General features: G+C 38.5%; 1 protein-coding gene across 3 annotated transcripts in view; it reads left to right on the top strand.

Annotated features, from left to right (window-relative positions):
* Positions 1-20,193: 20,193 nt before the first annotated feature.
* ALCAM (activated leukocyte cell adhesion molecule) overlaps positions 20,194-20,539 on the top strand; it is a 118,800-nt gene continuing 118,454 nt past the window's right edge. For all 3 annotated transcript variants that reach the window (XM_050332998.1, XM_050332996.1, XM_050332997.1), the window contains exon 1: positions 20,194-20,532. In XM_050332998.1, the coding sequence (XP_050188955.1) occupies positions 20,430-20,532 (103 nt within the window). In that variant the 5' untranslated portion in view covers positions 20,194-20,429. The remainder of the gene's footprint in view (positions 20,533-20,539) is intronic.

Below are 20,539 nucleotides of genomic sequence, written 5' to 3'. Positions count from 1 at the left end.
CAGAAGTTAACTATTTATTGCTCACTTAAAAAAATGTGTAAAATTACCTCTCCAATAGGACTTATTAATTTCTTTTTTAATTGATTTTTCTTTTCCTCTAGGATATCAAGAAAGCAAGACTTTCAGGAGGGGAAAAGTGAACACTGCTTTTGTATACTTTCTGTATGCATATGTTAAGTAATAGGAGTTCACTGACTATGGCATATTGCTTTCAATCCTGCAAAGGCAAACACTTACCATTACTTCCCTAAGCCTGATTCAAACATCCACTGAAGTGGCTGGAACTCTACACACTCACTTCTGCAGACTGTGAACCAGGTCCAGACATGTATATTATGATAATTGTGCAAGATGGGGAACCAGTACTTGTTTCAAAGCCCGCTTTTTCATACTGCAGCTACATCAAATGTAGAATTGCAAAAGAGCACAAAAAGGCACAATTCAGAAACACATGGACTCTCTTCTCAAATTCAAAGGCAGATGCAAATTATAAGCAATGAATAATAGGAAGTGCTGGATTCAGCTTTCTGCCCTGGAACACCACGTAGTAAACTCCCAACCACAGCAAGTGCAAAACTTAGGACTGTGGTTTCTGCAATAGTTTGAACTGAGCTCTTAGTCAGATGTGATATCTGCAGACTCTGTAAATTCCATAGATGAGGTAATCTGGGTCAAACTATGCAGAAAAAAATCCATATTAATGTCTCTTTTTCCCAGCTGCTTTTTCTTCTGCTTTACCAGCTTTATCCCCCCATAGAACTATCTAGTAGTTAAATTCTTCACAAACAAGATGTTTCATAAATATAGATAAAGTAATATATCTATGGGAACCTTAATAAATTATTATAACGAATGTATGAATAGTTACGAAAATAATATTAATAATGAAAATGCATACACATTTGTTCAAGTCAAACTTTCATATCTGGATTCAGTCCAGCACATAGTAGAGTCTTCACTACTTCTCCTACCTACATTTGCAAAGACCATTTCTTTGTCCTTCATCACAGAATTTTTGAAAGCATTTTTTTTCCTGCTCAGGTTAAAAAAAAAGTTTTTACTGAACATCTGAGGGATTCATCCAAATCCTTGACGACATATTCCTAGAAAGCTGGATATTTCACCTAAGTCAAAGATTATATAATGCTTCAGTCAAATTACAGTCCCTGTCACCAAAGGGTTTGCTGAGTCAGCAATACGGACTACAGTATTTTAAGTTAAGACTTTCCACTTACTATCACATTCTGCCATATCACAGTTATCCTGTGGTATTCAACTGAACAGCAGGTGTGAGTTGCCTTCCACTTGAATAACATGCATACCCAGAATGCTGTAAGTGTCTCTGACATGGCGTGTATGCATTTCCTTTCCATTTTTCCCCTGTTCTGAACGGATAGCTGGAGACATCATTGTCATTCATAGCATCTAGCAGCTTCCAATCTGACATAAAATCATTCTTTGCCAATATGAAATATCTGCTGGTCATGATGCATGCTGTGTCTTATCTCTGAAGATGTGAACGTGTGTGCCAGATATATACAGCCATACCCTGCTACCCGGTAAAGGTGAGTTTCTGAAAAGGGCAACAGATAGCAGGTCAATGGATAGAGAAATAAATTTTTTCCGTAAGATTTGTTGTAGTAAAGAGAAGATGCATTCAGGCACTTAATATATACAGATAGGAACCGTACATTGCGTTATAAGATCTTTTCCACTCATGTGCCATTAACATTAAACAGAAATGTAAGATATTAAAGGCTCAGATGCAAAAGAAAGATGTTGCTTCAAATCACACACTAGACTCCCACACAGTTCTAGAAGCATCAGTGTGATACACAAACAATATTGAAACAGAAAAAAAATATTGTACTGTATTCAGGCGCGTCAGTTTTCTCAGCACTTTATATATGTAAATATCTTATTGAAACAAGAAGTACATTCATCAAAATATATGGAAGAAAAAATAAATGCATAGTTTACAGTAAAAAGCAATCCCCATGTTAAGGTAGTTCTGCGACGCCTGCTGCTGCTTGTCAGACCAACTTCAATACAACCAGGCACCCCAGAGAAGTTTTTCACAGAAGATGGGTGGTAGAAGGGGGAAAGATAGAAAGTCAGGGTAATAATGACTGTTAGCAGAGCAGAGTAGTAAGGAGCTGACAATGGAAAACCAAGACAGCAGGTAGACAAGTACAGAAAACAAATCCTTACTGTCTGCATATATTTAATGTCTATGTGTGGTGGAGGTACACATATACAAGTGAAAGGATAGGCCTCAGTTTTATGGCATAATAAGCAAGCATCAATGTTAAAATATATTTTCTTTACAAAATATATATTTTTGTAAGTTTTTAATATGCATATAATTGTTTCTACCCTGGAATGCTTAAAATTAAATGAATGACAATTCACTTCAGTGATTCTCAGTATTCTACCACAGAAATTAAAACTAAACCTGTCCATCAGGGAAGAAGGCAGGCTACATTATTTATATCATGCTTCAAATGGCAGTAACCTAAATGATTTCCAAAAGGCTGAAATTTTCTCAATGATTTACTTGCTAATAAGATCTACTGGAGTTAAAATCTATTTTCTTGTTGGTACCATCTGAAATTTTATTCTGCCTTCTTTGGAGTATTGCTACAGCAAGAAAGATTTTGGAATAATAGAATGTGCAGTAATTGAGCTTTGAGACTTATAAGTGTTATTTGTAAGTCTTGAAAAAATTGTTAACATCTTTCAGTTAGAATAAAACACAGTAACTTCTCTTTCCAGAGATTTTAGCTACAGATGCAGAAGTGATAGAGAGGTATCATCATTTCTATGCTATAATGTTTTTGCTGTCCTTCCCTAAAAGTCTATGTTGATTTAAGGTTCTTTTCCCTCACAAAATCTTTATGGTAGCTAGCTAGCATAGCTTTCAGATTTTATCTTGCCATATGTTTCAAGTTGTGTGCTTCAGTCTGCATCTGCTGAGTATCTGCTACAGTATGGCTACAACATCAACTCAGAACAATTGGGACTACAGCCTTTATAATAATTACTCTCTGCAGCTGCTGAAATCAGAATCTTCAAAAAAAGAATCTAAAAGCTGTAGTTTGTCCCCCTCTCTCTCTCTTTCTTTATTTTTATCTAAAGTAAAACCAAGCACATTTTGATGAGACTTTTTGAATTGAAAGATAGAAGCAGATTTTTTTCAAGGTATTATATAAACACATGCCACTTTAGACTATGGAATAAAGGTACATCTGTCTTTCACCATGATAGGTGATTTAAAGAAAACCATAGGTGGAAAAAAATGTTGTAGTACAATACAAGTACAAGTCTCATTTGAAAACGATATTAACTAAGTTCTGCTTTTCAAAAAAAAACTTTCTCATTGTCTGAAACTGAAAAAATTTATTAACAGCTAAACCCCTAGCAATACAAAGCTCCCCTCTCTTATGGTTTATAAAGGTATTGCCAACCTCTTCATCTCAACAGCTAGACAGCAAAAACAAAATCAACCTGTCTTCCCAGTAAATATATTCAAGCACCTGCATGCCGTTAGATGTGGCATCACTACAGCGGTTCAGAAGTTTTAAAGAAAGGCACTTACAATATCAAGGAAGAATTTGGTTCTGTAGTTCATCCAGAACAGCTTGATTAGACTAATTCATTTTCGATCTGAAGGCAATAGCCATTTTTAGCAGCTCCACTAGTATAATTTTAAAACTTCTGTGATTAAAATGGCATGCTCGCAAGATCATACAAAGATTCAGTTGTAAGGGACCTCAGGAAGTCAAATGCAGAATCTCTACTGAGGGCAGACCAGGTTGCTTACAGCTTTGTCCAGACAGGTCTTGAAATCGTTCAAGGACAGAGACAGCACAGCCTTGTCAGGCAAACTGTTCTGCTGCCTTACTGTTCTCTTGGGGAAGAAGTTTTTCCTCGTGTCCACTTTGAAACTCTCTTTTTTAGACTTCTGTCCACTATCTCTGGCCCTTCCACCCAACTTCTGGATCACCTTCTTTCCCCTCCATATAAAGCTGCTATTATGTTCTTCCAGGCCCTCTCCTCATCAGATGGAACAAGTCATGAGTAATAGTGTAAAAGAAAAAAAGAGAAAAGGTTTTATGCACATATGAAAATAGCAGCAGTGAGAGCATAAAGTATTATTACTGCTGCTAAAACACAAGTTGGCATACTGTTCCATTGTTAAATAGGGGAAAGAACATTTCTGCCCCAAATGACTGAGAGTGCAAATTTTCAAAGGTCTTTGAGGTAGCTAATTTCCACTAGATTTTGTGGAAGCCAAATATCTAGATATTTTCAGATATTCAGCCATGAGACCCTCAGAAAACATCTTACTGTCATCACAACCAGAGCCCTTAAAGGTTCAGTAAACACAGCAATTTACTGAAAGTATTTGAGCAGCCACATCTGGAATACTTTCAAACCTACAATGAGCACCTGCATAAATATTTTCAGACTAGTGGCTAAAGAAAGACAGCTCAAGACAAAAAATAGGAAGGCAACAAATACAGGGACAAAGGGTATGTATATGATGCTCAGGAATACATTTCAATAATAAAATGAGCTATTTTCTTTTTTAATATAACAAGTCTGCCAAATGAATCCTCTCTACTGTGATGGTGAGAAATTTCATTTCTAAATTTCAAGACTAAATCAAGGAGCAATGTCAACGCTTCTGTGAATCCACTGTGCTAAACTATATAAAAGGAGAATTGCTCCAGAGAGGTCTTAATCCATCCACCAGCTGGAGAACTGAATTTCAGTTCTTCTGCTTGTCTGACTTTTACGTTATCTGGAGTTCAGGAGATGAACTTTGTCCCTTTGGCATTGCATTAGCAATGGCTCTAAAGTTCTTTTTCAATGACTTCCTCGATACTACTAAAAGCTACCCCTTTCCTTTGTGCACCAGGACTTGACACAAGGTTCAAATTATTAGAACAGTTGTTATAGCAGCATTGGAAATCTTTTTCAAATAAAAAATAAGCCTTTTGGGTTATTTTTTTACCTACCCAATGATTTCCTTTCATTTTACAAGGATGCTGCTTTTGGTGGGGATTTATTCCATTCTCAGATATGTGTCAGAAGTATCTAGAATGTTCACACAGGTCTCTTTCTGTTACTTTTGTGCTATAAATATAAGAATTAATAGCTAGTAAATAAATGCAAATTATTTCCAGGTCATAAAATGTTATATCCTCATTTTATGAACATTAATGACAATTTAAAAAATGTTGAGGTTCAACTGCCTCGACAGAATCTAACTTAACAATTCTGTTACCTAATTACATCTTGATTACCTACAAAATCAGCCAGCCAACACATCTGTGTGTGGATAAAGTTACTTATTTTCTGCAGAACTTGAACCATACATTACAAGGGCAAGAACTGAGAGGGTAATTTGGAGAACTAAAAAAAGAATATGCACAGGAAACATTTTCTTTAAATTATTAAGCTACTACTTGTTTGAAATATTGGGGAATGAAAGACTTACCAAAGTGAAGCTGATGTGATGGTAATGTCAGGTCTAAAGGGTAGTTCATTAAACAATGTATTCTGATAATCAAGTTCACCTGAACTGAGTTTAAATGAAATTATAAGCATTTAAGCGTTTTCTTTCTCCTCTTTAAGAAGCACTATAAAATTTTCTCTCTATATACATTTATATCAGTATAGATACAATCAGTGAGAAAAATTTACTATGATGTAACAAACAAAAGTATATCTATCAATCTAGTGCTATGTTTTTCTTCTAGTCCAACTTCAGAAAAGCACACAGAAGTGTACTAGGTCTGACCTGTGCACTAGATCCAAGGAGGACCACTTATGAAAAATATGTGTAAATACTTGCAAAAATAGAAGCAGCTGATCCCACTATGCTTGGTAGCTATAACTGAAGTCTTTCTGGTGTTCATTGCTGCTTTTTCTAGTTTTCCAAAATTTCACAGGGGCTCCATGGTGAAGGCTCAGTAGCTCTGCAAGAGGGCTGCTGCAGTTTTTCTGTTTCAATGAATGGGTCTCCAATTCTTAAAGCCAGATAGTAACCAAATATTTAAATAATTAGAGGATTCTTTATTTGTTTTCAGGAATAGGTTGAAGATAGTAATTATATGAAGCAAGTCTTACTCTCTCAAGGTTACTCTTCCCTACTCTCTCTGTCTATGTTTTCTCTCCAACTAAATGTAGACTGAAAACACATGGAAAATAATAAGTTATGGATAACAACTATAATTCATAGCCCTCATAACAGAGAACCCTCAGTAATCTGCACTTACTCTCCTATGCACCAACAAACAAGCCATAAATTTTCTGAATGTTGTTACTAATATCCCTATCTTCTCCAGTAATCATAAGCAATATCTCAAAAAAATAGTTGCCTTATTCACTCCCACAGTATCGTGGTACAGTTTGATAACCACAGATTTAGCATTAGTGGAGAGTTCAAACAAAGTTTCAGTCTCAATGGAAATAGGAGGGTTTAGTTGGTTACTGGGGTATACACTCATCTAAGCCCTTTTGCTTTGCTTATATTCTCTAGGTATTCTTTTCCAAATAGAAGCTGATACCATAGGAAAATGGGGGAGAAACAAAACTGGAAATGTTACCAAAATGAATACTGAATCAAACTCTTTGTATCTTAATTAAGCCATAATCTTGTTTAACGGGCAATTTACTTGATAAAACCAGCAAAATACAGCCATTACTTGGGGAGTACAGGAGGCACACTAAGCAAACTATGCAACAAAAAATTTCCATTGAAACTTGCTTGTGGCCTGCTGGCAGCACAGCCAAAAAGGACATCTTTTGAAAGCAAGTGAATACCAGCTGGACTATTAGAAACAGCATCTTGCCACCAACAGGAACACAGCTAAAGCAAACCAATTCTGTTATGCTGTGTGTGTCTACAACAGCAATGGCTGGTACTAGTTGGTGTACTGAGAGCAATAGAATAATAGAAACTCAGAGCAGGTCAACTCACCACATATGTACAGAGTTTCATGAAGAACTTTTGCATCCTATGATAGCTGTATCTAGGCTAAAAGGCAACGAAGATATACTGTGTATTCCTCCAAAAAGCTATTGCCCTGAATAAGCTAAGATTGTTCTCTCACTCATAAGACAAACAGGATAGACTTGATTAATTCCTCAGATCAGCAAAAAATGATGCAAAAATACTGGAGTCTTTTGACAACCCAGGAAAGTTTTAATATAAATAAATGACAAGTAAAAATCTCAATTTCATATTAAACTCTACAATGGTCTTTTTAGCAAGATCAGCTTGCATATGCTGTGTAAGAGTGTTAAGACTCCTCAAACATCCCGTTGGAATAAATATGAATAACAAAAATAAATTAGCCCTGGACAGAAGTTATTGAAAGATTATCTTAGTAGGTAAAGTTTTATGTTTAATTTTTTTTCTCTAACTTCCTATACTGAAATACAATAGTTTTAAAGTTAATAATAAAAAAGACCAAAACCAAGGTTGTGAGTTAACAGGCATACAATATGTCTCTGCAACTGTCTCTCACAATTGTTCAGCCTCCTACCAGCTGTAGCTGAATCATTTTTCCAACTTGTTAAAGAGTGGTTTCTTTCTAAACCTGATGTATTGTTGATCAGAACAGGAAGGAATTTCCAAAATTAGTTCCAATCTAGTCTTTCCCTCATATACATATATATACAATCATGTGTAGCTACTGCTGCTGTGTTCCATGTGTTCAAACAGTAGGAATCATCAGTAACAGCAGCTGCTCTGCATGGAGAAGGCAGTATCCTTCTGAAAAATCAAGACCAAATTCCTACAGACTATCATCCATGAACAACCTCAATACTCTTGAATCACACCGAGTCACACATTTCCATCCATCTTTTCTGATGAATATTCAGTAAGGATGATGATATTGCCCATCTGCTGATATGGACTTAAGGGCCTTGCAATGAAAAGGTCAGAACTGCAAGTAGTTACAGTGCCTTTTACATTAACTGCAATAGTCACCCAAGCACCCAAAAAAGAAAAGTACCTCTGAACCCCATGGTTTCCACACAGCTTTGTCTATCTTCAATTTATCTACAGATAAACAGCATGTCCTAGAGATTGCAAATGTAAGACACTAAAGATGTTTTTATCATAAAAAACCCTAAAAAACCAAAATCACCTAATCATAATTTATTTCATTGCAAGCAGATAAAAATCACATTTAACCAACACTACCTAAAACTTCACTTTTCAGAGGGACTTATCTTCAGTAATGTCTTTGAACAAATACCTTGAGAGGGAAATCTGCTGCCACAGGAGGACAATGCACCCATTACAAAGACCTTGTGCCAATATATTAGCTCTCCTTCTGTCATCTCTGGCTCAGCCTTCCCGCTGCTCTTCATTCTGGTCCTTGTGTTTGGCAGCTATTGAAATAACAAAGACCACAGTATATGACTTGAATGCAAAGGAGATAAATCAGCATGCTGCCTGCCTCCTAATAATATCATTTTCCACATTATCCATGGCTTCTGCAAAGGCTCCATATATACTTTGGGAAGGACATGAAGGAGTCAATACCAATGAGGTACTGGATTATAAAAATTCTCAAATTCAGACTTCTTAAGGTTTCTCAAAGAAGTCAAGTGGCCCAGTTGAAGAGTTTCTCTCAAGAACAGCCTATTCTCAAGCAAAATTCAGAGGAAAAAACAGAATGGTAAAGATTAAAGGGCATTATTAGCATTTATGGGACATTGGAGCTGTTCCTGAGTCTTTTACAAACCTACTAGTTGATTTAGGAATTCAACAGTTCATCTCCTGCCTCAGTTTCCCAATCTGCAAAGTGTGAATAATAATACTGACATTTCTTCCTAAAGTGCTGTTGGAACTGTGTATGATGAGCTCTTCATAAAAGCTGTGTAAGAACTATTATTCTCTTTTTTTTTTTTTTTTTTTTAGTTTGAGAGGCACTTAGCTATGAGTGAGATAGATGCCATCTCTAAGAACCTCTTAAGACCTCAGAATTTGGTTCATACAATATAAGAATTACATGGTTGTACCATCCCCCATGTCAGCAAGCAGCCATTGACAATGTAACATTAATTCAGCATGAACTCAATTATAGGTTCAAATCCTTCTGGTTGCCTTTTAGAGGGTTTTGCTTTTCAAGGGGTTCATCACTCTCGAAAGAGATACGATTTGCAATAAAAAAAAAAGAGCTCACATTGTATGCACAAATTCGTTGCAGTGGTTCAAAAGAAAGTGGAAACCTTTCTGCCTATCAGCAGCCTTCACCTCAGTAATCTACTACTGCATTTATGCCTCTCTAAAGCCTCACCTCCATTCTCAGAAAACTGAAACTTTGTACACTGCTGCCTTGTTTCATTGAAGCAAATTTTAATTTCCTTCCTCATCTAACCCATAAAAGGACTGGGATAAAATGTCTACATCCTCTTCCCAGTTCCAACTTCTCTTTTGTTTTGACCTTTTATCAGCATGAGAAAGCAATAATGCTGAAAGATTTATACTTAAAGAACAAGTGAGTGAATGCGAGCAAGGTGCAGAGAACTGTGATCAATGCACCCATTTTGTTTGTTTAAACAGATTTTAAAACTGCCTTACAGGAGAACAGGGAAAGTTTATTTTGAGGATCAAATGGATCTTCACCATACACCTTACACTTGTAAATATCCTTATCCTTGTGCATATGCATCTTCATATCTTGGACTACATATTGAATACACAATCTTGTTGGTGAATATGTAGCATGACCACTACTCCGTGTATGTCATTATCTATTAATAAAGTTATGTAAAGCCATAACAAGACTGTTTATTTGTAGTGACTATATAACACCCTTAGCATAGGGTGAATTAAAAAAGAAAGTGGAAAAGAAATTCAAACAATGAGTCAGACATAATTCTGTAAGGGACAAGATCTGTTTTAGGTTAGCCCAGAAAGTCAGCTCAGATCCCCACAGCTGCTTGCTCACTCGCCCCAGTGGAATGGGGGAGAAAATCAGAAGGGTAAAAGTGAAAAAACTCATAGATTGAGATAAAGACAGTTTAATAGGGAAGGCAAAACCTGTGCGTGTAAACAAAGCAAAACAAGGAATTAATTCAAGACTTCCCATGGGCAGGCAGGTGTGCAGCCATCCCCAGGAAAGCAGGGATCCATCATGTGTAACAGTGACCTGGAAAGACAAACACCACCACTCCAATCATCCCCTACTTCCTCCTTTTGCCCCTGGCTTTACCTACTGAGCATGATGTTAGACAGTGTGGGATATCCCTTCAGCCAGTTGGGGTCAGCTGTCCCAGCTGTGTCCCCTCACAGCTTCTTGTGCTCTCACAGCCCACTCACTGGTGGGGTGGGGTGAGAAGCAGAAAGGGCTCTGCAAGTACTGCTCATCAGTAACAAAAATACCCCTGTTTCTCTGCACTGTTTTGGTCACAAATCCAAAACCCATAGGAACCATCAGTTAAAAAAATAACTCTATACCAGCCAACACCAGGACAAGGGCATAGGTGAATTTCCAGGTAACAGGAGAATCCCATGCTGCTGAGATTATCATCCTGTGAGTGGGGGATTTACAGTGGGAATGAAAACCAGACTTAAGGGGTGCTTGATCTTCCTCTTCCTCAGAGAACAGAGCACATAAAAAAAGTGTGGAGAAGAATGCACTTGCAGGTCAAAGGCTTCTAGTCTGCAGACAAAGAGACAGGTAGAAACCTACCTGTGGGCTAAGACACATGACTTAGCATGGCCAAGTTGACAGGCCAAGACATATGCACACACAGGGACTGAGAGTGACAGAGAACAGCAAAAGGAATAATGGGATGCAGGAGAAACATCCTGTCAATGAGACATGAACAGCAAGTCTGCAAATAAATTAGAACTCTGGATAGCAGAATAGAGGGAATAAATTGCCCTCTGAAAAATGTCATACACTTAAAAACTTAGATCAAATGCAAGTCAGAAAAGCAGAGTGATCTTGATAAGTCTGCCCTTAGCAAAACAGGTAGACTCTCTTTCTTGTTACTAACTGCATTTTTTTTCAGAACATTAATGCCAGGAAGGTTTGAACCCTTTTGACTGCCATCCTTAGCAAAGAACCATTACACATATACTGACAGAATGTGAATCTGACCTTGAATTTACAGTGTGCCTGTGAATCCACCTCTTGCAGAGCATGATTCTGAGACATCTGATAACAATTGTCTTCCAGCCTTTGAGTTGCAGAGTGCTGCTAAATAGATTGGCAAAATATTAGTTATCCATCCTTATCAGAAACTCTCAGCACTCTGTAGGAAAAAAAAAGCCCTTGCAGCACTGCTTCTATAATTGCACTGATTATTTTAGCCACTGCAAACATACAGGGCAGCTACTCCAGTTAGCCTCTCTCATAAGGATGCACCAGTAATTGGTGTTACTTTCTAAGACGTGACTCAACGTGAATCCCTAATCCAACAACCTGTGGTTACATCCTCTGCCAATATACTCAGTGTCATAAATCTCCTTTCCAATCTCCTTTCCTGAAAGTAACGGCAAGGTCATTTTTACGAAAATACATCTCTTACTATAATTTCTGCAAATAAAAAGTTTCTTCAAGTTTGTTTTTTTTACCTTTTCTTTTTTTTTTTTTTTGCTTTAATGTAAAAATGTAATGTGTACAACACCGTAACCTGTTAATCTGGACCAGGATGATGTATTAATTGGTCATATTTTAATGTGGTGCACTTGCATTTGCTATAGTAGATTGGTAATATCTTAAGAAAATCTTTCTGGATGGATCCATATTCTTCTTTTTTAAGGATGAACTGTTCTGCAAATTTTTACAGAATATCTTTCCTGTGATTTTTGACACATGCAAAAACACAGACTTCAGGGCCACTTACGTTTCAGAATTTTTTTCTCCAGAGAATTATGTCAATCTCATGATGCCTCATTGCCCCATTTGTAAAACAAGAATAATGCTTTTTTTTCCCCTCAAACCACTCTTAGCTCATCCTGTCTGCTTAATCTGTAACTATCTGTAGCAGGAGCTCTTCCTTGCTCCAGAATAGCAAAGCTATTTAAAGGGAGTCCAAGCACTTCAGAGCCTTTTGTTCTAATGCAACAGATATATTATAAAATAATCATCATTCCTACATGGCTCATTCTGACAATCCATGTCCTTTAGCTCCACATCTTCAAGCAAGTTGGTAAATTTCTACTGATTTGATAAAATTCCCTGTTTTCATCAGTTTTCATCACTGTATCCTTCTTCTCAAGGGCTAATTTTACTTCCGGAGAAACCAGTACTGCATAAGGGAGGTATTCTAATACTCTCCCTCTAAGTTGTGCTGCAGTCCAAACAGTCTGATCTTAAAGACCTTTCCACTTTCCAGCATTTAAAAAAATGTTTTACAAATCTAGCCTTGGCACAGGTATCCAGTTAAGGGACAGAAGATCAGATACATCCTTCCAAGGATCTGCTGACATGGTTCTAAGGAAAATATGGCCAACCTATGGCCTTTTCATCCCTTGAGGCAGGCCTATTCCTACCTTGTGTAACTGGCAGACTGGGAAGAAGCAAATCCATTTATTTACTTTGGAATTGTTCTTTCAAATCTGCAAGTGCTGATGTAGCACAATCAGGGGCAGACACACTGCAATGAAGGTTGCAAGAAAGAAATTGCAATGCTGGAATGCAGACAGTGGATTCATTTTAATGGTTCTGCATATATCTAGATTAAAAAAAAAAAAAAAAAAAGCATAATTGATTTCCTGCTGACCCTCTCCTCCAAGTTAATGAATGAAAGCTGCTCATGTTAAAAGTCATGTAGCATGAGAAGGGCTGCTACTACCACCAGAAGGAAAAACTGATTAGTAGGGTTTGAGGCAGTACCTGTCACACAAGGAAACTGCTCAGGTTGGGCATGTACAGAATCCAGTGGGCTAGCATTGAAAATAAGTGTGAACCTGGTACTATGTCTTTATTTTAATTCCTCCTGTCCAATTCTTATTATGTTGCATCAGTCAGAGAAGCAGTACTTTGAAGAAGCTGAACTCTGTAGTGTGGTGAAGCAAGTACATCTGCTCTACTCAACACTATCTCATCAGTCTTCAATGCTTGATCCAGGTTCATTGGTTCACCCAAGACAAAAAGGGAGGAAAATTGCTTCTGCAGAAGAGGTAACAAATTTATTTTTGTCCAGGTAAGTCCTAGGCAGGCATGAAAGGCTCTGAGCTGTCTGTTGTCCTGTCTATCTTCCACAGAGACCTGTGAGTTGCTCCAATTTTCACCGGGTTTCTTCAGCCACAAGCAGACCTAAAAGCAACTGGTCTCCACTTAAGTGAGTGAAGTGCAGGCTCATACCAGCCAAGGATTTGTCCCAAGTCACTTAGTTTTCTATTACTATAAAATTATATTCTGTCAAGAATCCACTTAAAACAACCATACTCATTGTAATGAACAATTATGAAAAACTGTGAGAATAGGTGGCAATAAGTAGCTCTTAAAAAAACCCAATTAAAATAAACATTTATTTTTCTAAGTTTACATTTCCTCTTTTTCTACCCTTTCTCCTGCCTTTTTTTTTTTTTCTTCCAGATTTTTACTCTTGGATGTTGCTACTCTTATCATTAAGACCTTGTGTATGACATTATCTTCTTTATCATAGCTAAGAATTCTCTGGAGATGTGGAGATGAGACAGGACTAGAGGACTGTTTTCTTGCTTTCTCCTATGGACACAGCAATAGTCTGTTGGTCAGCATGAGCTGTAAACCACTTCTTGCATTCCAAACATTCTATTCAATATGCCTCATTTTTTCCCATCCTTCTTTTCACTACTGTTTTCATAATGCAAAAGAGAAAATCCATAACATGCTTTGAATGAGTTACGTCCACTTTTCTCCCCTTGGTGAGGTTTGAAAATTAAACATGGGTACACTAACTAGTACAGGCAGGCACATTTCACTGACTTGACTACCAGCCTTGCTTCTGATCTTTACATTTGTTTTTACTACCTTCCTCTTACCAACAGAAGTATAAACAGAGAGTGGTTTTAGTTTTGGGGTTGAGGATGAAATCTCAGGAACTCTGAATTTTTTTTTTTTTAAATCACCATTGGTTTTCCAAACAGAGTTGAGTAAATCTGTTAATATCTCTAGGGTTCAGTATCTTCTCTAATGTCACATGCTGCCAAGCACTTAAAGCTCTCACAGGATCCAAAATCCTCAAATGAAAGGCAGGATGAAGGTGAAAGCTATTTGAATACCTACCTTACAAAGTGTCGTGATTTGCGGCTTAATCAGAGCCTCAGATTAAAAATTGCACAGTATCAGTATTCTGATTAGATTGGATCAAGCAGACTTTTAAAATTACACAGGTCACAGAGAATTTTTTTACCAAAACCAGATATAGGCTCTGTAAAAAGGAAGATAAAATAAACTTTTAATACAGTGATCTTTAAATAGTCTTTCATTGTTGATGCAAGAGGAGCACCTGTGGCCACGTTCATTGCTCCTTTGGTGGATTGCTCCCCACTAGCAATCCAGCAAGGGCACTCCATGAGGAAGGACCCATCCCTTGATGCTTCCAGAGCCCCCATTTGCACTATTTCACATTTCAAAAGCTGTGATGCCACTCCTAATGCTGTTTCAACACTAGCTCCTACACCAGCTCATCCCGTGCCACATAATCCCTGACCAGTTACATACTGCTTCCCAACTGACAGCACGGCAGCTGGGATTAAAGCAGGATGCTGGCCACAAAGAGCCTCCATTCTCCTTTGTAGCTCTGCCAGGATGCTGTCTGCACTTGTATTAACAACGTGAGTAGAACCGGGTAACAGAGGCCCAGATTTGGTAGCTGGCCCAGCTTACACCAGAGCTGACCTTGCAAGCATCAAGTTAGTCCAAGTCTCAGCCACAAGTGACACCAATGGAACAGAGGGGGAGATGCTTCCAGGTAAAGCTGTCTCCAAGGCCAACCTCACTTCACTCCTTTGTTAATAGCCCTGTGGAAAGGCTCCTCAGCCCAGGAAGCAACTTCACAAGTCAGGAGTAGGCTGAGCTCTTCTGAGAAGTGTGTTCTGTACTGCTGGAGACACAGGAAAGTCCATCCTGCACACAGGCAGACCAGCTGTGGGGAAGTATAAGGAGTTGTCTGGACCCATCAAACAGGGCAGAAAACTCAGTGACATCCTAATAAATCACACGACACTATGCTCCCTCTTTTTCTTTCACAGTACACCAGCATTGCACATCAGATGTTGAAGAAGTGCTTGCAGGGTATTTTTGGCAGAATGCAACATGCTGTCAAGGATGCTCCTTAGTACAGGGGGCCCATCAGTTCCTACAGTATTAAGATACTTTCCTGTTACAATCAGAGACTGTCAAGGAATAGAAAGCACAGAAAGTCATTTCAAAGAATTTTCCTTCATGGATGCTGAGAAAAGGGGAAACAGTATAGTAATTTTAGCAATGCTAATAATCTCATTCTTTTTATTACAGCTATTTTGCATCTCAAATATATTATCAGTGCTACTCTTCACTCTCTTGCATTGTGTATCCCACTGGATTTTCAAAGAAAAATAATTATTTGCCCTCAAAAGAGACATTTGTAATGAAAAAAAGAGACCTGTAGCCTGAAAACTGTTTACTCTTACCTACCTCAAACCTGTTACAAAAAAGGCAGAGGAAAAAGGTATCTGAGCCTTCACAAAAGGCAAATAGGTGGCCAGCAAAGTTGATATATACTGAGTGCCTAAAGAACTGGATTGTTTTTTCTCTTTATGCACTTCTCAATTAACGATGTCAAGCTACTCTGGCTCTTGTATATTTTGTGCATGACCTGATTATAGTTTAAAAAGTTTGTTTTCTTCATGTTTGTTTTTTGTTTGGGTTTGTTTTTAAGGCAGAACACAAACTTTAAAAGAAAACAACCACCAGCTATTCCTCCAATTCCTTTTTCCCATGTTCCACTCATATTTTATGAAAATTTCATCTCAGCTGAAAGTATTCTGGGTATTTTGTATATAATACAAATATAATGTTATTTTAATGAATGCACAGTACTGGTTCTTTAGTTAAATTATGTAAAAAACAGGTGTACTGGACACGGGTAATAGGAAAATAAGTTTGTTTCAGGAGCCTAATTGCTATGCTGATGACTATAATAACAACACTGGCAGGTATTTGCTTATGTTTTTGAGTAGGATCATTTTTGCAGTGAAGAAATACTGAAAATGCAGATTCCACCTATTCTTCTTAGTGTAATTCATTGGGGGGTTTTATGTACTACAAACATATGGGTCTCATTTATTTAGATCAGAGACAGACAAATTTGAAGATAGCTGCAGAAACCCTACTAAGTAGCCTTTCTTCTTTGCTAATATCGGTCACAGTTCATTTTTAGCCTAACTCTGGTTTTTGACCATTTTCTCTGTGTCCTGCATTGAAATACTTTACAATCTAGAGACGCTCCACATAAACAGTTGATTTAATTCACAAAGACTTTGCTACCACTTATCCTCATGGGCCGATACTGAGCAATGCAAAATGATTCCTGACAGACACAAGTATTCTTCTACCACAGCTTCTAACTTAATCAAGCAAAATCAGTGAAAGACTGTTTTGACTTCAACGTGCTTTGGCTCAGATTTGCAGAGCCTGGTGTTTAAAGGTATTCAGGCGCCTAAGGGGGCAGAAAGCACCTTGTGGATTTCCCAGTTGTCATAAAACCACTCCAGTCCCAGATGATTCACTAATAATTCCTGTAGCTATTTTGTAATTGGCAGTGTGGATTACACACATGCTTAACCCTTGGTGTTAGATAATGTTGCAATCTGTATTAATAGAAAATGACAAGAATATAAACCCGTGGAAGTGCCTTCTGAATTAACACCTTTAACTTAGCAGTGCACAGCTAAACTAACAGAATCAGATTTCCAGAAATGCGAGGCTGGATGCTGCATTTAACATTTGTCTAATGACTCATGGGTAGCTTCAATAAAAAGAAGGCTTCCATTTTGCAGACTGTACTTTGGGATGCTGAGCCAAAACAGCATGCATAGATTCATTGACACAGTATTAACTAGCATCTACTCATTATTAACAATGGATTAAATTACCAGGAGCATTGAGCAGTGTTCTATTCAACAATATTCTCTACTATTCTTGCTAGAAATTTGCTTCCAAACTGAGTATTTTATGCACCTGTTGTAAATGGGAAATGATGTTTCAGTTTAACAAAACCCCTTTGTTATTATTCACAACCATTATTAATGGATTACATTTTTAATCCACTTTGTCACATAAATAAAAAATCTATGGTTTGATAGGATTAAGTATTTATCAAAGATTTTATTGTTATTATTATTAGTGCTTTTCAAACAGTTATTTTCTACCGAATTTTTTTTGTACTAGTGTTTTAACTTCTTCAAAATTAAAGTTTACTTTGGACTTTAAAGCCAGGCAGTTGCTGCTTTCCCAACAGATCAGTGCCTCACTCATACTCCCATTAACTTCAATGAGAAGAGGAGCATGGCCCAAGAAAATAATTTGTAAAAAACAAATCTATATTCTATCAACCCAATAGACATTAAAGGAATTAATTACAAAGCTCAGAACAGAGGATAGTTGAAATGACATAGCATATAAAGATATCTTCAATAATTATCTTGACTATTTCTAATCACATTTAAAATCCCATAGTTATCAAAACACCTGAGTAATCTGAGTTTGAGATGTTTTCTATTTACTCAGAATTCAAAGAGCTTCTTTCAAGTAAAAGGTAGAAACAGCTTTGAAGATAAATTACAAAGGAGTGAGGGAAACCCTAAACAAATCATACTTCTGATTTAAGTATTATGTCCTTAACATAATCTCCCACATCTCTCATATTTCTTACAGACTTAACACATTCAGAGCAAAAGAGTACTCAAATAACTTTTCTGAACACTATCTTAAGCATAAACAGTAAAATTATTCTGTATGTTTTGCCTAATTGATGTGTGTAGTTCTGTAGTTTGCCTTTTAATCTGTGCACCATGCCACTGGAAATTGTTTGCAATATTCACAAAGACTTCCTTATCCCCACTCCCACTGAGAGCAAACATATACTATTCATTATGTTGATGCAAATGAAGCAGCAGTTAATCATCTGCTTTAAAAACAAGGTGCTCAGGCATTATTTAATTCCCTGAACCAGCAAGACATGTGTTTGTATTTATACAAATTGATCTCGCCATTGCCATGTTAAAAAACCCAACCATATACTAAATGCAAATTTAGTATATTTCGTATAAATTTATATTTATACTATATATTTACATTTAGTATAAATTCTGGCCTATAAGCCTTTTCCTCTTCTATATTTATTTGCACTCAGGTAATTTTTAGAGTTGGCCTTTCCTGTCTTTTTTTCCCCAGCTACAATTCTACTAGCTTCAACAAGCCTTGTCCACATCACTGAAAAAGGCAGGATTAAGCCCTTAACTTGTAATGAAGCCCAAGTTATTGCAAAACCAGCACATACTATTAAAAGCACTAGAAATTAAAAAACAGAGTAGGAATACAGCTTTGAACTGCATTAGATGGCATTTCAATGCAATTCTACTGAAAACCTCTCTCAAGATTTTGAGGGGGTCTCTAGGTTTGACAGCAATAAAAATATTAAATATTCCTACTAATGAGTACCCTACTGCTTTAAAACACACAAGAAAAAAACAACACTGAATGGGAAATACTAATTGGCTTCAACAGGAAAAGAAAAAGACTATTGATCTTAAAAGTAATATTTTTTTGGAATCGGTTTAGTAATATGCCCATCGAGAGAAATCTTCTGAGAAAACAAAGGACGACAGAGCTCTGCTGAGCAGCAAGCCTAGAAAGTAAAATATTTTGAAAACTGATTGCATAGCATACCTTACACAATAAGAAAGATAATAATAATGTAGAAGAACAGAAGGACTTTTTGAAGTGAAAACAACGCTTTAGACTTAAAGTTCTAAAAGCAAAATATCTTTACCCCACTTTACAGAAAACAAGCATGATACTCAAATACAATAGGGTGTATTATTCTAAACCTACTCTGCATCACAGGTTAAGTATTCTTAGTTGCTAGCCATCATGAAATTTATTTTGAGAATAGTAAATATATTTGCACGACAGACTGGTTAAGTTTGATTTCCAGGACTTTTGGGGAAGTTCCCGTCCAAGAATTCAAATTATCACATGGTGAAGTGAGATAAAGCACTTGACACTTTGGATTTCACTACTAGAAAGTCCCTCTGGAGAGACCACACGATGTGCATTATTCATATTTTCAGATTTTGGACATCAGTCTTACTTCACATGACAGCGTGGGCTACATGTTGATCACGCTGTACTGCCAGCTGAGAAACTAGCTGTGTGACTTCAGGGTGCTTATTTCCCCCTCTGTGAAACAACACTGCTTACTCAGACCGAAACAGGAGGAGAATAGAGTACTATGCACGAAAGTGCTGCTTCTGGATTACATTACTTTGACGAGCAATCTTTTTGACCTTTAGGGCAGCCGACTTCCACAAGTGACGAAGGATCCCTTCTTCAACCTGCAGCACATTTTTTCATGCAACTAAGCATTGTGAGCTCCCTTCCCTTTACTCAACCCTTTGTTATATTAATTAAATCAGATTAAACCGATTGTTATCTTTGCTTCCTTTTTTTTTTTTTTTTTCCATTTTGGCTATGAGGAGAACCCATCACGTTTCTAACAACACAGCAGAACAGACACTATCATAATTATTACATTTTTTTTTAGCTTTCGATTTGAAGTACTGGCATCCAACACGCACCCTGAGGACAGCACTAGAAAAGAGACCACGCAAGGCAATGGAATGGTAGGTGAAGGGGGTGTCGGCTTGCCCCGCACGGCTCCCCAACCCCGCCGCCGAGCCCCCCCAGCTTTCAGTACGCCGCTCTTCGCCCAAGGTGACAGGGGCGCATCCCCGCGGCACGGAGGGCACATCCCCGCGGCCATGGCCACTTGCAACCCCGCGGAGCGGCGACCTGGAGCAACACGGGGGGCTCCCCCACGCCGCCCGTGTGCCGGGACGGCGGGGAGGCGGGGAAAGGGGGGGCCGGGCCAGCGCCGCCGCCGCTGCCGCCCGGCTCCGCCTCTCCCGCCGCAGCGCTCAGTCCTGGAGCGCCGCTCGGCTGCCAGAAGGAAGCCGCCACCTGCTCCGGTGCGGAGTCGCTCCTCGCTGCGCGCCGAGAGGGAGAGCAGCCGCCCCGCCGCCCGCGCCCGGGAAGTTACCGCTCCTCCCGCTGCCGGGGGAAAGCCACCGCCGCCGCTTCCCGGCCTCGCAGAGGGAGAAGTCGCCGCCCCGCTCCGCTGCGAGAGAGAAGAGCCCCTGCGGGCGCGCCGCCCCGCTCTGCCACTGCCTCCCGGTCCCGCCGCGGGCAGGCGGGATGATGGAGCCCCCCGCCACCGCCGCCTGCGCCTCCTGCCGCCGCCGCCCGCTGCCGCCGCCCCTGCTCTGCCTCCTGCTCGCTGCTCTCTGCCTGCCGCCAGGTGAGCG

This window comes from Myiozetetes cayanensis, unplaced genomic scaffold (assembly GCF_022539395.1).
Source record: "Myiozetetes cayanensis isolate MyiCay16 unplaced genomic scaffold, myiCay2020 scf5-8, whole genome shotgun sequence".
Lineage (NCBI taxonomy): Eukaryota > Metazoa > Chordata > Aves > Passeriformes > Tyrannidae > Myiozetetes > Myiozetetes cayanensis.
The sequence above is the reverse complement of the archived record's forward strand: the minus strand, read 5'-3'. Positions and strand labels throughout refer to the sequence as shown.